This window comes from Rasamsonia emersonii (assembly GCF_000968595.1).
Source record: "Rasamsonia emersonii CBS 393.64 chromosome Unknown ctg1118621760331, whole genome shotgun sequence".
Classification (NCBI taxonomy): domain Eukaryota; kingdom Fungi; phylum Ascomycota; class Eurotiomycetes; order Eurotiales; family Trichocomaceae; genus Rasamsonia; species Rasamsonia emersonii.
In genome coordinates, this window is record NW_013563072.1 from 27,735 (window position 1) to 42,338 (window position 14,604).

General features: G+C 48.5%; 5 protein-coding genes across 5 annotated transcripts; 2 read left to right on the forward strand and 3 right to left on the reverse strand.

Annotated features, from left to right (window-relative positions):
- Nucleotides 1-263: 263 nt before the first annotated feature.
- On the forward strand, nt 264-1,680 carry T310_5839 (DUF821 domain protein; the record flags this gene model as incomplete). The annotated part of the gene is made up of 2 exons (XM_013471297.1): nt 264-716; nt 766-1,680. 2 exons carry the CDS (start codon nt 264-266, stop codon nt 1,678-1,680), a joined length of 1,368 nt encoding a protein of 455 aa, XP_013326751.1.
- A 737-nt stretch (nt 1,681-2,417) lies between these two features.
- T310_5840 (endo-arabinase) lies at nt 2,418-3,454 on the reverse strand (the record flags this gene model as incomplete). Its single annotated transcript, XM_013471298.1, has 2 exons — nt 2,418-3,086; nt 3,146-3,454. 2 exons carry the CDS (start codon nt 3,452-3,454, stop codon nt 2,418-2,420), a joined length of 978 nt encoding a protein of 325 aa, XP_013326752.1.
- Nucleotides 3,455-6,122: 2,668 nt separating this feature from the next.
- Nucleotides 6,123-7,727, reverse strand: T310_5841 (BCS1-like ATPase; the record flags this gene model as incomplete). Its single annotated transcript, XM_013471299.1, has 1 exon — nt 6,123-7,727. One exon carries the CDS (start codon nt 7,725-7,727, stop codon nt 6,123-6,125), a length of 1,605 nt encoding a protein of 534 aa, XP_013326753.1.
- A 1,287-nt stretch (nt 7,728-9,014) lies between these two features.
- Nucleotides 9,015-10,998, reverse strand: T310_5842 (uncharacterized protein; the record flags this gene model as incomplete). The annotated part of the gene is made up of 9 exons (XM_013471300.1): nt 9,015-9,296; nt 9,563-9,685; nt 9,751-9,849; nt 9,926-10,051; nt 10,081-10,204; nt 10,270-10,370; nt 10,520-10,609; nt 10,667-10,754; nt 10,832-10,998. 9 exons carry the CDS (start codon nt 10,996-10,998, stop codon nt 9,015-9,017), a joined length of 1,200 nt encoding a protein of 399 aa, XP_013326754.1.
- A 1,826-nt stretch (nt 10,999-12,824) lies between these two features.
- On the forward strand, nt 12,825-13,819 carry T310_5843 (uncharacterized protein; the record flags this gene model as incomplete). Its single annotated transcript, XM_013471301.1, has 4 exons — nt 12,825-12,873; nt 12,927-13,064; nt 13,123-13,349; nt 13,421-13,819. The coding sequence occupies 4 exons, from the start codon at nt 12,825-12,827 to the stop codon at nt 13,817-13,819; spliced, it is 813 nt and encodes a 270-aa protein (XP_013326755.1).
- Nucleotides 13,820-14,604: the final 785 nt, after the last annotated feature.

Genomic DNA, 14,604 nt, shown 5'->3' on the forward strand with positions numbered 1-14,604 from the left:
TTTCATTGAACGAGCCTCTGTACAGACAGTTTGTACTCTGTGTTGTACATACGCTGTTTGTCTTATCTGGATATACGACTGTTAATACTCTCTGAGAAACGAGATGACGAGATGAATGGCTTGATCTGATCTGATTGATTGTTCTCTCTCGACAGCACAACGGACGCAGACTGCGCTCACGAGAAGACAGCTCAGAGAGAGAGAGAGAGAGAGACTGTGTGTCCCTCTATGGAGGAGAAGTACATCGAAAAATGTCCATCATGATGCCCCTTCGCCTCCGCTTCCTTGTCCTCGGCGGCGGTCTCTTGCTCGTCGTCGCGGCGTTCCTCGTCTTCGGGTTCCGAAAATACGATCATTACAGTGTTGATCTTGGCGATGGTGGGATTGGGTCTGGGATTGGGAAGAGCTTGTTCTTCAAAACGCCGCCGTTGTCACGTCCTCATCCTTCTCCTCCTGATCAGGACCATCGAACATGTACGCCACCAGCACAACCGCAAACCGACAATAATGATACCTGGGAATTCATCGCCAGCCGCGACGGCGACAATTACGGCCTGTCGGACGAGCAGTGCCAGATCGCGTTTCCAAAACTGTTCGTCGAGATCGACAAGTCTGTTGCGCTGCGCGCCGGCGCGAACAAGCCCATTACGTGGAAGGAGTTGAACTCGAGGAAGGTGGGAGATGGCCTGGTGCGGGCGATTGTTGATCGAGGGGAGGTGAGTCTGCTGTCGCTGTTTGTTGTCTGCATACTGATAGCCATGCTAGCTGTATATCGTCGACTTCGGAGACATGCCCTACACCTTCACCCGCGCCAAGGCGACGCTGCACTCGCTCCACCGCGCCCTCATCGCCGTCCCCAACCGGCACGAGCTGCCCAGCGTTGAATTCATCTTCTCGACCGAGGACTTCGTCGTCGACACCGACAAAGGCCCCATCTGGGCGTACTCCAAACGCGACGAGGATGACGCCGTCTGGCTGATGCCCGACTTTGGCTTCTGGTCGTGGCCCGAGGTCAAGGTCGGCCCCTACCGGGACATCCGCCGGCGGATCGCCGCCGTCGACGACGGCCTTGCCTTCCGTGACAAGAAGAAGCAGCTCCTCTGGCGCGGCAGTCTGGCGACGGCGCCCGAGCTGCGCGGCAACCTGCTCGCCAACACGCGCGGCAAGCCGTGGGCCAGCATCCGCGTGCTGGACTGGAGCCAGAGCGACGACAACGACAAGAGCAACGTGCTGCCGATGGAGGAGCACTGCCGGTACATGTTCCTGGCGCACACCGAGGGCCGCTCGTTCTCCGGCCGCGGAAAATACCTGCAGAACTGCCGCTCGGTGGTGATCGCCCACCAGCTGGTCTGGCGCGAGGCGCACCACGCGGCGCTGGTCTCCTCGGGGCCCGACGCAAACTACGTCGAGGTGGCGCGCGACTTCTCCGACCTGGAGGAGAAGATCGAGTACCTGCTGGACCACCCGTTCGAGGCCGAGCGCATCGCCAACAACAGCGTCGCCACCTTCCGTGACCGCTACCTGACCCCGGCCGCCGAGGCGTGTTACTGGCGGTACCTGATCCGGCAGTACGCCTCGGTCTGCGCCTTTGAGCCATCGCTGTACGAGACGGACTTTTGGGGGCGCCAGACCATGCGAGCCGTGCCGTACGAGTCGTGGTTGTTGATGGAGTCGTCGTGATCTATATTCATTTATTCGTATATATGTATACACATATACACCTGCAGATACCTACTATATATACCATATCATATACATATCTCTTATATATAGGTACATGTACCTGCACAGGTGATCTCCTGGTTGATGGAAGGGTTCATGAATGGCGTTTGGTGGAATCTAACTCTTCTCGGGTTGATTTACTTACTGTCTGTCTGTCTGTTTTCCTTTCTTTTCTTTTCGTACTACTTCCACGAGATATATTTCGATAACGTTAATGACATATGAACGAACTTCTAAGAACTACAGGAACATGCTCAGACTTTGGACAATATTAACCAAATGGTATATATAATATAATATAGACTATTGCTCTCGTGTACTCCAATCCAGTATCCAAATCCAGCCAGTTGCCAGCAGCTCTCCAGAGTTGATAAGATGAGATAGATGACACAGGGTCGGTGGTATAAAAAAGCTAATTCTCAATATGTTCAACGAATGGAACAGATAGCCCGTACCCTTGGTAGTGATCGTTTTTGTACCTGTTGACTTGCCAAACCTCTTTGCGAAATGTCCTGTCAGCGAGTGATGGCGACGGTAGAGCGAGTGAGGAAGCCAGAGTGTTGAGAAAAAAAAAGATATGCGTCGAATTTGTACAGAGCTAGACTGCTAGACAAAAAGTAACAATGGCGGAGGCGATAAAGAATAGAAAGAAAAAAAAATAGTCTCAGGAAACAGGCCAAAAGATGCTTGCTCGTTCAGGCAAAGTTGATTGTTGTCCCCGAGATACCGAGATCCGCCGCATACGTGCATCGCTCGTTGTTGTTGCAGAAGCCGTGGAAGAGCATCCGATCACCGCAGCCGCACACCGTGCCTCCTCCCGGCGACGTCAGGCCGTAGTCGCCCGTCTTGACCAGCTGCACCCCTGTCTTCGTGTACGGGCCCGTGATGGACGAGGCTATCGCATAGCGCACGTCGTACTTGGGATCCGTGAAGCAATGCGTCGAGTAGAACAGGAAATAGGTGCCGTCTTTCAGAATCAGGTTGGGCGCCTCGACCAGCGGACCGTCGCTCTCATCGCGATCCAGGATCTGGACGGCGTCGCCCACCGGCGTGATGGCGTCGTCGGCGACCTTCTGCAGCATGATGGGCGTCGGCACGAGGGGCGGGACTCCGTTGTTGCAGTCGCCGCCGTGGCCGACGCTGTTTCCGTCGATCTTGTAGACGACGTAGCGAGAGCCGTCTTTGTCGAGGAAGCCGGACGGATCAATGGCGCCACCCTGGTCCAGATGGCATGCGAACGGGTTCTCCTGTGGAATGTACGGGCCTACCGGGTCGGTCCCGACAGAGACGGCGACGCCCACGCAGTGATGTCGCACCATCTCCTTGGCCTCGCCTGAGTAGTACAGCACGTACTTGCCGTCATTCTGCAGGACGAGCATGAGCAAAAAGCCCTCCAGGAAAGACGAATAAAAGGCCAACCTACCCGTCGAATCACGTCAGGCGCCCAATGGTCCACGTCCGTCTCCCAGCCGGCCAACGTCGGCAGGGCGTCCACGTCCAGCAGCGTCCAGGTCTGGAAGTCGGGCGAGTGCGCTACCTGGATGTGCTTGCCGTTGCCGTTGGTGCCAAAGGCATACCACGTCCCGTCGGTGTGCTGGACGAAGCTGGGGTCGGGGAAGTCGGCATTGATGGCCAGCCTGGGCCCGGTACGCTTCGTCAAGGGCGATGCCCAAGTCGCTGGCAGGATGGCCAAGGCAGATGCCAGTGAGGAAAAGAATATCGAAGGCCGCATGGTGAGATAACAATAGCAAGCAAGAGCGGCCACACAGAAGAATGGGCAATCCGCAGGCTGCGGAATCTGGCGGTAGATAGAGATATCGATACAGCTGGCATGGGAGGCAACAGAACAGCCTCGCCTTTTGTATGCCGTGCTTGCTTCGCAAGCTCTGTTGCTGCATCCTGCGCCTTCCGCATCAGGAGCTGTCACCAGACGCAACCATCAGCTGGCAGGAGCGAGCCATCCGGCGTTGCACATGTCAGGAAGGTGCAAGGAAGAGCCGAACTGCTGCTGGCCGGAAACAACCGACGATGCATCTCCACGCCGGTTGCTGCAAGCAAGGGTCGCCTTCTGCTTGCATACAAGTCATAATTTTTGCGGCAACATTGTCAATCCCGTTCTCCCAGATCATCTGCTCGCAGGGACCTCTGAGTAGGGATCTCTCAGTAGGGATCTCTGAGTCAAGGTTACTCGAATCTACTCCGCACGGCCTGCTCTTCGTGACACTGACGTGGCGATGTTCTCTTGCTTCCCCGCATTTCGGTCAATAAAGCCAGCGCTAATCGGCTGACTCGCACTGCAGGAGCAGTAGATCCAGTGGGCATGCAGTTGTGTCGTCTGGGCGCGAGATTCGATTCCGAGAATTAGTCCGGATGTTTGTATGCCCGATGCCTGACAGGGAAGCCCGATGCAAGGGTGAAAGCGGAATATTGGCACGCGAGGAGATCCAGACCATTTGCAGACAATCCCATGGTTCTTCCGCTTGTTGACAGGTACCTTACGGCTCCGTTCAAGCCATCCGCTTGCGATTCTCGGTTCCGGTACTGACGATCCGTGTACGGAGTAACGACTGAAGGGTAAGGCTGCCAAACAGATCGTACCAGCTGTGATAATTTCGAGAACAAAAATCATTAAATTTGCCACGAACTGACAGTGGACACATGACCAAGAGAAAATCTGGGCACTCATCAGATTGTCGGCAATTATAAGCACTAACCTCTCTCAGCCTTGCATAAATAAAGCTAGTCTCCTTCGTATTAGCCTAGCTTATTCTTTAGCCTTGTCGATCCACCCCCCTGGTCCCAATGACCGGCATTAAGGACTTGGTAGATCTTTGGCGTCCACGCTAAATCGCCGAGGAGTGTGCACGATGACATCAGTCGCAAGCAGCAGGCCAGGCCGTTTGCGCCACAGATCGTAGGGTTTTGATGATCGTCTATAACCCCGCATGAGTAAAGTAAGCGAGTGAGTGAGCAAGACTAAGTCTGTTGATTTCACCAGAACAGGTAAATCCTGAGTACACTAGTTTGGTTAATACTGTATCTATCGAGGGAAGGGAGAAATATTGCCGGAACCGCAAACAGAGACAGCAACAGAACGCATCCGGAAATCTCAACACAACATATTTGCACTTACTACTCAACGGAATTTTTTTTTTCGCTTTACGCGACACCAGAGAAGGGACACAATCTCGAGGAAGACGTTCGTTTACAGTAAACGCAAAAAAAATTTCTGTGCTGTACAGTACATTCAGTACGTAAGGAAGTATACTACAGTCTATACTATGGCATAGCAATAGCAAAACAAACCACTTATCCAATAACAAACCACTCCAGAGTAACAAACAACCCAACCACTAAATTAACTAACTAACCACGTATATGACTTGCATGTGACAGCCCGAAAAAGCGAATAAAAATCTGAATATCAGCAAAAATGCGGTGAAAGGAAGAAAGACTGATCCTTCATCGAGTACTCCGTATGTGCATGCATGTAATACGTACGTACATATGTGCGTTGGGCGGTCAATCAATCGAGAAGTCAATCAGTCACGTTACCACGGCATATAATCATATGACTAGTTGACTATCTTGGCTATGGCATGGCTATGCCTATTGACCTATCCAGACTGGCTTGCCTTTTTAACGGCTCAAAAACGAAAGTCTATTTACGAGGTCGAGAAGCCAAGGAAGAAATAAAAAAGATAGGAAGATCACTCGTGACTCAGTCAACTAGTAGAAGAGGGAGGGGTATATGGTATTAGTCACGATAATATCTACCACATATTTACTTACTTAGTTATATACTTAGTTACATACTACCTAACTTGGGTCAGTAGTATTAGTTACCTACCTGCCTGGTAGTTCAGTAGTAGTATTTTGGTTTAGTTTAGTTTAGTTTATTAGCCAGGTGTGGAATGAGCAATTCAAATGACGCATCAATTTAGAAGAAGAGTAGGGAAGGAAAGATAAAAGTTCAAAGGCGAGAAATAATACCTAGTTGATAAAGATTAGTTTGGATTAGGTAGCTATTTCTTCAGAGATTCTAGTATATTGTCCTGGCAGCAAAACAGGAATGAAGCATGCAATTAGAGTACATTTATTTAGCTTATGAAGGATGTGTTTGTTGAATTGTATTCTCTATGTATGTATATATGTACAGATGCTCAATAACCAGCCAAGAGCAAGAAGTAAACTCCTTGGCTTGATGTGATCAGTTCTCCGGAATGTAGCTGATTCGCTTTAGTAATGTCAGTCGCATTGTATGCTGAAATCCATCAATCCGCCCGCTAACAGTTACAATTCCTGCTTGCCATTATCGTCATCGTCGTCATTATTTCATCCAAGTCGTCACTGAAATAGAATAGAACACGGAGATGTCTTTCTTTGATTGCTTTGCATGCTCATTTGCTTGCTGTCTGCGCCCTCTTCCTTGCCTTTTCTTCGCGGATGTCCTGCACCCAGGCCTCGGCGCCTTTGATGGCCAATTCGGGCTCCTGCTTGTGTTGCAGTAGATATCCCTGGATCTCGGCTGGAGTGAACTCTCCGCTGGGGATCCGCGACGCAAATTCCTCAGCGAGAGAGACAAGTTCGGCTTTGGAGGTGGCCTGATAAGCTGAATTGACGGCACCATTCCCGATTTTTGCGTCTGGAAGATCACCCTCCAACGGGGCGTAGATCGCCAGGAAGAGGTCCCGGATTGAAACGCGATCCGAATACCCAAATTCAATCGTCATGTCGACCCGACCCGGTCGCAGCAGCGCAGGGTCGAGCTTCTCGATGTGGTTCGTGGTCATGACCAGAATCCGACCTTCGCTCGAGGCAACTCCGTCGATGATGTTCAGCAGAGCAGACAGTGAGACGCCTTGCGCAGTTTTGTCGTCGTCCTTGTCCGTCTCTTCCCCGATCGCTGCAGCATGGCCGGGACCCTGAGGCGGCGCGTCCGATGTTGAATCTCCGCGCTTGTTCGTCATGCCGGCGGCGTCGACGTCTTCCAGAAGCACGATGCACCGCCGTGGCAAGCTCTGAAACATGGCCGCCAGGCTGTCCTCGGTCAGAGACTTCGAGTTGAGACTGACCAGGTAGATTTTCAGATGCAACGCCCCCGCAGCCGCAAAACACAGACTCGACTTGCCGGTTCCTGGAGGTCCGTAGAACATGTACCCTCGACGGTATGGGATTCCTCGGTTGGAATACCAGCGGCGTGTCCGCGGATGCAGGTACTCCTTCACGTCCTCGAGGAACGCCTGCTTCTGGGCATCGTCCAGCACGACAGTCGACAGCGGACGGGGCGGACGGGCCATGCACCGCACCCAGTCGTGATCTGCACCCGCAGCGCTTTTCTGTCCCCGATAGATGATGGTCTTGTTCCCGTCGCGGTCGACGTATGTCTGCTGGGCCTCACGCAGAAGCTCCTTCAGAATAGAGGCATCTCGTCCCAGACATCGGAGATAGAGCCTTTCTGTCGGTGTCCCCCACGTGATGATCTGCTTGCTGTCGTCCGGTGTCCTCGCGAAACTGATCAAGCGATGCTTGTACCAGAACCAATACTGGCCTTCGGCGGGGGTGATGCGAATGGGCTTGATCTTATCGAGGGTGATTCTCCGCGCCCAGTAGTCATCGAAATTGTCCGGCATGTCCTTCTCCATCTCGTCGTCATCGTCGTCATCCGAATCGTCGTACCAGACCAGGTGGCTTCGCGTCTTGGTGCCTGCGACGAATCGAGTGGCCTTGCGGGAGAAGCTCTGCTGAGAGATCCAGTACATCAGGTAGTCGAACATCTCGTCGTCCATGCGGATCTCCACCTGAGACATGAAGAAGCTGTTAAGGAACTCCACGGCGCCCGGGATGCAGAATTGCAGAGACGCTGTCGCCGTCGTCAGAAGAAAGACCAGCGGCAAGTACGACGAGATGAGCGAAAATCCAGACGGGAAGGAATCTAGCAGGGGGATCCCTGAGAAGGGCATCAATGGCGATGCCTGGAAGGAGGCGTTGCGTAAAGCGTCCATGATGTGGTACATATAGTACGGAGTCTGTGAGCTCAAAGAGAGGATTCACCAGATGGTGAAATCCTTGCCAGAAGGACAGCTATGACAGAGTGAAAAAGAGATCTCTCACAGGATACTGCTTAATATTTATATCGCATACTGCAGCACCTGTCCCCGTGGCTGCCTACGCTTGCCAAGCAGCCATGTGAAATCATTGTGCATAAGTCTGCCAGTCTGCTCAGACTGAAGGAATCATTGGATGAGAACGACTAAAAAAAAAATTGTAAGTAACTGTAAGTATATTATTTCTTCTTGAGTCAGGATTACTAGATAACCCAGGACTGACTCAATGATCCGCAGTCGGAGAAAACAATGAGTAAAGCACAGTCAGCCTAAACTGGCACAGCCTTGTTGATGCAACCCACCATTGGACCAGAACAATCATCATCTCCACTACTAGCGTTTCTGCCTTGAATGTTGCAAATGGATCTGACATCCTTTTCTTTAATATCATACCGTAAAAAAAAACAATAAGCCATACTCACTTGCGGCTCTTAGGAGTGTCTCAGATGATGCCTACTTACAGCTGTAATAGTGCAATTCAGGTAAACTGTGGCACAGCTGGATTCAATTTTCAAAGGATACGCCACAGGATAAGCCAGCGATTGCCTATTCTGGATGAGGCTGAGCAGGATATAGACTGCACCTGCTGCAAGGCAGTAAACTAGTACTGGTTCTGGTAATTGGTAACAGATAAGAAATTGTAATTTTGAGGCTGAGGTTGAATCAGTTTGAAAGGCAGGGAAAAAAATGAAACTTTGCTCTCTTTCCTCAATTGCCCAGCAAAAAGAAAAAAAAATGTGTTGAACCACGTGAGATATGAAATCGATAATCCACACAAGACCGAAAGAGTTTCAATTCTTTTTGTTTCAGAGAGGAAATAAACATCAGGAAGCATCAACTTGACTCTCCAAGCAATGAATGCATTGGAAATAAGAGAATCTTGACTGTTGTTCATTGACCCTTTGAGCCTGCTTCATATCAGTCTATTTATTCTCATTCCCGAAAGCCTGCTTGCTGTCAACCAAGTCTTTTGTCTCCCGAGAAAGGCTGCGGATGAAATCAAATATTGCCACTGAGTTGGCTTGCTGTATCGTCCATGATTAGTCTTTAGACCAGCGCACCATGACTGAGAATGGAAGCATACCTGAATGACCCGCCAATTATAGTGTGAAGCCGCTGTTTGGCACCAGGATGGTGGGCTAGACATAGAAAAAAATATATTTAGTTACTATCTAGATTATATATTCAAACTGGGGACAAGACGGACTTATTGCACAGCAGAGTATCGCCACCTTGGGCATGCCAGGTGATTGCATTGTTGAAATTGGCACTTTGATCACTTCCAGCTGTCTTGATTCTGTCTTCGTGGCTCGCACTCGCACTGGCCTGGACGTATGGTGATGAGAAAGATAGGCTGGCTGCCACTTTCAAAGCCTTGCTTCTCTCCGAGAAGCTCGAGTTGCCAAACGATGACGTTTCCTGGGTATAGTAAAGGCGCCCTCCAAGAAGAACTTTGGAGGGGAATACCTGGCCTTTTTTTTTCTCTTCAAAGTGAGCATCCTGCTACCAGCAAACTGGAAGAACAGCAGCAAGGAGTTCTGACTGACCGTATTTCCGACAAAAACGAAGGTAATCGTCGTGAGAACTCATTTTCTTTAAATCCGCCTCGCACTCCTCGGTGAGTTCCACAATCTCTCCATCCAGGTACAACGCGACTCGCGGAAACTAGTGCTAATTCGATCAGCAGCTTGGTTTTTCAGATTGCTAATAAGAGGACGAAAAACTGTACATACATTGTAGGTGATATGCATAGAAGCACTTGACGTTTCGTTCGTCTTCTTGAACAAATCCTGGTCTGCTTTGCTAAGCCCTGCTGTTACACCTGCGGAAAATCCTGCGGCACCACCAGCTCCGGGCTCGACTGTCAGCAGGTGTAGTAGCAGGTGTAGTATTTGGGCGAAGAGACATCTGGTACTCACACTGAAGCTTCGACATCCGTCTGAGAGAAAGATTCCTTTGCCATCATGTTCGACAGTGCAGTCTTGGTCTCTGTGACCTCGACATATGACTTGTCATTGTCCTGGAAAAGAGGCACTCTGGTGTCCTGTGCTGTTTCTTAAATCTCATCATCGACGCGACGAACATGTCATACACACCTTCAGCTGAATCTTGCTCTCAACCTCAGTCTCCTCACTAGATAGCATCTTCCTGGCCTTCACACGGAAAGCTGAGCATATTATTAGAACACCATCTTTACGAAATTGTGGAAACCATGGGATCACCTGGATAAGGAGCACGCTCCATTTTTTACCTGCGTTGTTTCTATTTCAGTCTCGGGATCCTGAACTTTGGTAAGAGTAACAGAGTTCCCACTCAAGAGGTTGTTTCTTTTCAGGACAACATCCCAGTCTGCCTCGGTCATATCCACGGGATGCCTAAAAAAAGGTGCGTTAAAATGGGCTGAGCTTTGACAACATGTAGGACAAATGAACTCCCTTACTTTGCGTTTCCTGAACCTGTAGAAGCGACAAAGTTACTAGCAGAGAAGGACGAAACGAGGTCTTTCAGCGCCTTGGGGTCAAACTTTTCACTCCCTGCCTGCTGCAAGATGTTAGCTATCGAAACAGCAACTGATACTGAACTGAAATAGAGGGTGCCCCAACACTCAAAGCAGTGTCGATCTTTTGATTGAGGAATTCCTTGGCGGAATCATTTAATCCACCTTGCACCCTTGTGTATTTAAAATATACATTGAAGCGGTCTGGTGTCGATGGTTTTGCAGTATTAGAACAAGAGCCTTCCGGGTGACCGTCGTCCGCTCTTGGATCCTTCTCGGTTTCCTATCAAAGAGTCTGATCAGAAAGCGTAGGCAGAAAAATAGATAGAGACCTCATCACCTTTTCATCAATGATACGAAGGTAGAGAGAGAACTTTGTCTCATCACCGATCACAGCACCTTTGACATTGCAAAAAGGACTCCTTCTTCTGTTGGAACTTAGCACCCACATAACAATCTGGCGTAATAAATAAGACAAGGAAGGATTTGTGTTTTCACCACATACACTTTGGAGTCCAGCACTTTAGCATCAACCAGCTTCTTGCGCAACTCGGAAAGCGTCTTGTCTTGTGCTTCCTTTGGAACAGTAACACAGCTATGTTCCTTGACAGGCTCGGAGTGGCTGTCGAAGGTTCGAATGTTAAGGATAACATCGGTTGTGTTCGCGGCCATGGTGAATCCCGTGGTGGATATCCAGTGCAATCGTACTTTGGGCAAGGAGTTGATGATTAGCAGGAGCAAAAAGAAGTTGCTTAACTAAGTATTTATAAGTTTGCCGAGAAAAAAAAATTCAATTGAGCAAAAATACAGGAATAGTCATCAAAGTGTTGCTGTATGGAGCAAATAATTTCTCCATGGATGATGCATTCCGTGTTTAATTCACATTTCATGTGACCGTTCATTTATCATGGCCAGGTGGTATAGAGCTGGTGCAATTTGGAATTAATTTGGTCGGGATGCCTGGCCAACACTGCCAGAAAAACGAAGAAGTTAATGTATCTAGATGCATCATGTATGGGTATATTCTTTCAAACCAGCTGAAAAATGCCTATACTGACAAATAGAAATGACTACACTCCTCCGAATTGAATCATGGAATGGGAAATATCGTTACACACATGCTGTAATGGAAATTGCATTTTTGGGCGCCTTTTTGAGTGAATTTTCAAAGAACCAGCCTTCATGAGAAGGTCATTGTATCCGCATATAGATTATACACAGGGAAATCATTCCACGGTTACACAACGCCCGCTCCACTGTACTACACATTCTAGAAGTCTCACACAGCTGCAGAGCCAGTTGATCAAGTGGTTAGCTGATGATAATGAATTCATACCCGATCTAGCTGAATCATCTCTATATTGCTATACACGACAGTGGCTGTCTGAAGAAGCTCGTTTTCTTATACTGATGGTTGCTCACGACCTGAGTACAGAACTGCAACTAATTCCACACGTTGCTCCATGATTGGTCTATATGCTTAATTAATTAGCTGGTACCAGGTTTTTGCTTTTTTTTTTCAGTTTGTTTTAGCAGTACCGCCGTAGCGTTGCTGAGTAGCAGTGGTGGTGGCAACAGCTGCCAGATTAAGGTTGCAATTAGAAGAAAAACAAAGGCCAACAACAGACAAGTAGAATAATATCGATAGTCGATCAATGTTCTGAATGCACGTGAGAATTAGCGCCGAACTTGCCAGATCCCCCACTATGAGTCTATGACAACTTTGACAAGGTGATTAGGCTCCCCGGAAGTACTCCGTAGAACGCTTGCATTAGTGTACCTGACACCTACGTAATCTTACCTGCAGGCGCTAAGATGTACATACATACATACACAAGGCCCACAGCAGATAATCAATAGGATATCGGTCAGTATCGAGATACAACACAGCTGGCAAATAGTATGGCCATGGCTAGCGAGTTTGTGAACATGGAAGTGGCGGTGTCTTTGCTTATGCTCTCTTGGATTTTCTCTGTTGCACAGATGAACCGGGCGAAGGAATACTATGGATATTACATGTACTTCCTGATGTAATTATGTGTGCCATTCATCCTGTATAGTTTCTCTTAAGTGAGGCCTCTTTTCCCGATGTTACGTTATGTGGTTGCAGAAGCTTGAAGATGGATAACTCTATGATGCACTTGCATCCCTGGAATTGAGACTGCAAGTTGTGATTTGTTGATGTGACTATGTTCTAACCTGTAGGGAAAGTTGCTAACATAGTCATCGAGGGAAGTAAGCATGCGAATTTTGAAATGACAGGGGGTAATGGCGGTTGAAAACTGGCTGTGTCCTGCTACATACCATACAGACCTGCAAATGATCAATTACTACTTCATAGCTAAAGGTCTTACAGGTGTATAAACCTGGCATATATAAAGGCTTAACCCCCCCGGCAGAAGACCTACACGATCTCCTCTACAGAAAACTCAATAAACCATCTAAGAAATCGTCTGCTTTTCAACAGTGCTGGAATCGCGTCTGCGTCATCATCCAATATGTCAGCAGATACTACCACCTCACAGGGTCCTACCAACTCATCTCCCTGTGAGTGAGATCTCTAAACCGAAGATTGAAGAGATGCTAATGACCAGTATCAGCTGGCGGTGAAGGAGTCAAATCTGGAGTTTCATTCAGACTGAAGGTTGATGAACATACAAGCCTTGGTGTACATGATGCCCATCATTGGAAGTTCCCCCCTAATCCTCATGTACCTGAAAAGGATCTATGGGTCGCTGGTAAGTTTCATCCATACTAACCAAGTACAACAAGAGCTAAAGGAAAAACAAAAACTAGTCCACAGTGAGGCCTGTTACGACCTTCATAACAATGAATCCACAGACTTTGAATACCAGGATGACCTGAAAAAGAAAGGCTTTCACTTCTTCTCATGGCATTTTCTTTGGGACCCAGGAAGTCAAATCACCACAGTTGATGCCACTGCCCGTGACGCCGAGGGCCATCCACTCGGGTATGATGTATTCGAGACGGAGATAACTTCCTCACCATCGGATGCATGGCAAGTAAGTATGCAGACGTCTAACTGCCCACATGAGTGAATGCCTAATTGCTGACAATTATCATAAAAAAAAAGCTCAAAGAAGATACACCTTACAAGCTTCGACTCCGAAGTCCCGGTCTACCTTATACTAAATATCTCACCTCAACGCCCATCATTCCAGGATTCTACCACAAGTCATTTCTTTATTCGGACGTGGTTTCCAATATCCCATTCAAAGACCAACGAGATAACTACGGCTACGAGTTCCGGTTCCAGAAAGTGGACGGTGCTCAAGACGATCACTTCATCAAGACCGGCGACAGGGTGAAGCTCCAGATCTATGAGCCTGAGTGGCCTAAGGGGGACAAATCGGTACTGCGTGGATATGCCTCCCGCATCCTGAACTACTCTGTCGGAACTGAGCAATACACGTCAAGGTCGGGGTTGAAGCCAATCATATTTACCATCGAGATCATCCAGGCACAGGCTTAACCTGTAAGGCTCACAGGGCAAGTAAAGTAACTGTCAAGAGATGTCCATTGCTGGCACAAGAGTTGGCAAGATCATCTGCTTTTTCTTTCATTGCTTATGGCAGACTTACATTCATTAAATCTGATAACATTCTGAGTTTTCATAATTATTTGCTAGCATAATTCTTGCTTCGCTCTATTTTTTTTCACCTTTTTTTTGGTCCACAATGCCATCATTACCGTTGCAGAATATTTGTCAAAAAGTTGGCCTAATGCTGCATGCAATATTAACAATTGGGGCAATTCGGGTGGAGGAGGAGAGCGGCCCGGGCCGCCCAGCACGAGGGCGCCACCTTGCGAACTGCATGCCCCACACAACCTTAGATAACAATTATCTCTATTGCCTCCATTTAAAATCAGACAATTAATTAGGTCGCAGCTCTCCCATCCAAACACACTCAAGTCGACTGTCTTAACCCAAAAGTCTCTAGTCGCTCTACGTAAAAACCAAGTCTTAGGCAGCCAGTCTCATTCACCTAACTCAGAACTGAACGGTCATGCTTGGAAGTTGAACCAACAAATAAGAGACTACTTTTTTCCCTCACAGATAGCGCGCTGGGTTGGCGAGGGCGTCAAGAAGCCTGCAGGGGAAAAGTAATGACTTTCTGGTACGATAATTGATGAGATGTGTTGTCCATGCTCACAAGATGAATATTCTCAAAATGAAAATTGCATGACAGCTAGTCACGCTTTCCTGTGAAAAAGGATATTATAACTGCATTGTATGGTCCTCGACGAAAACAATGG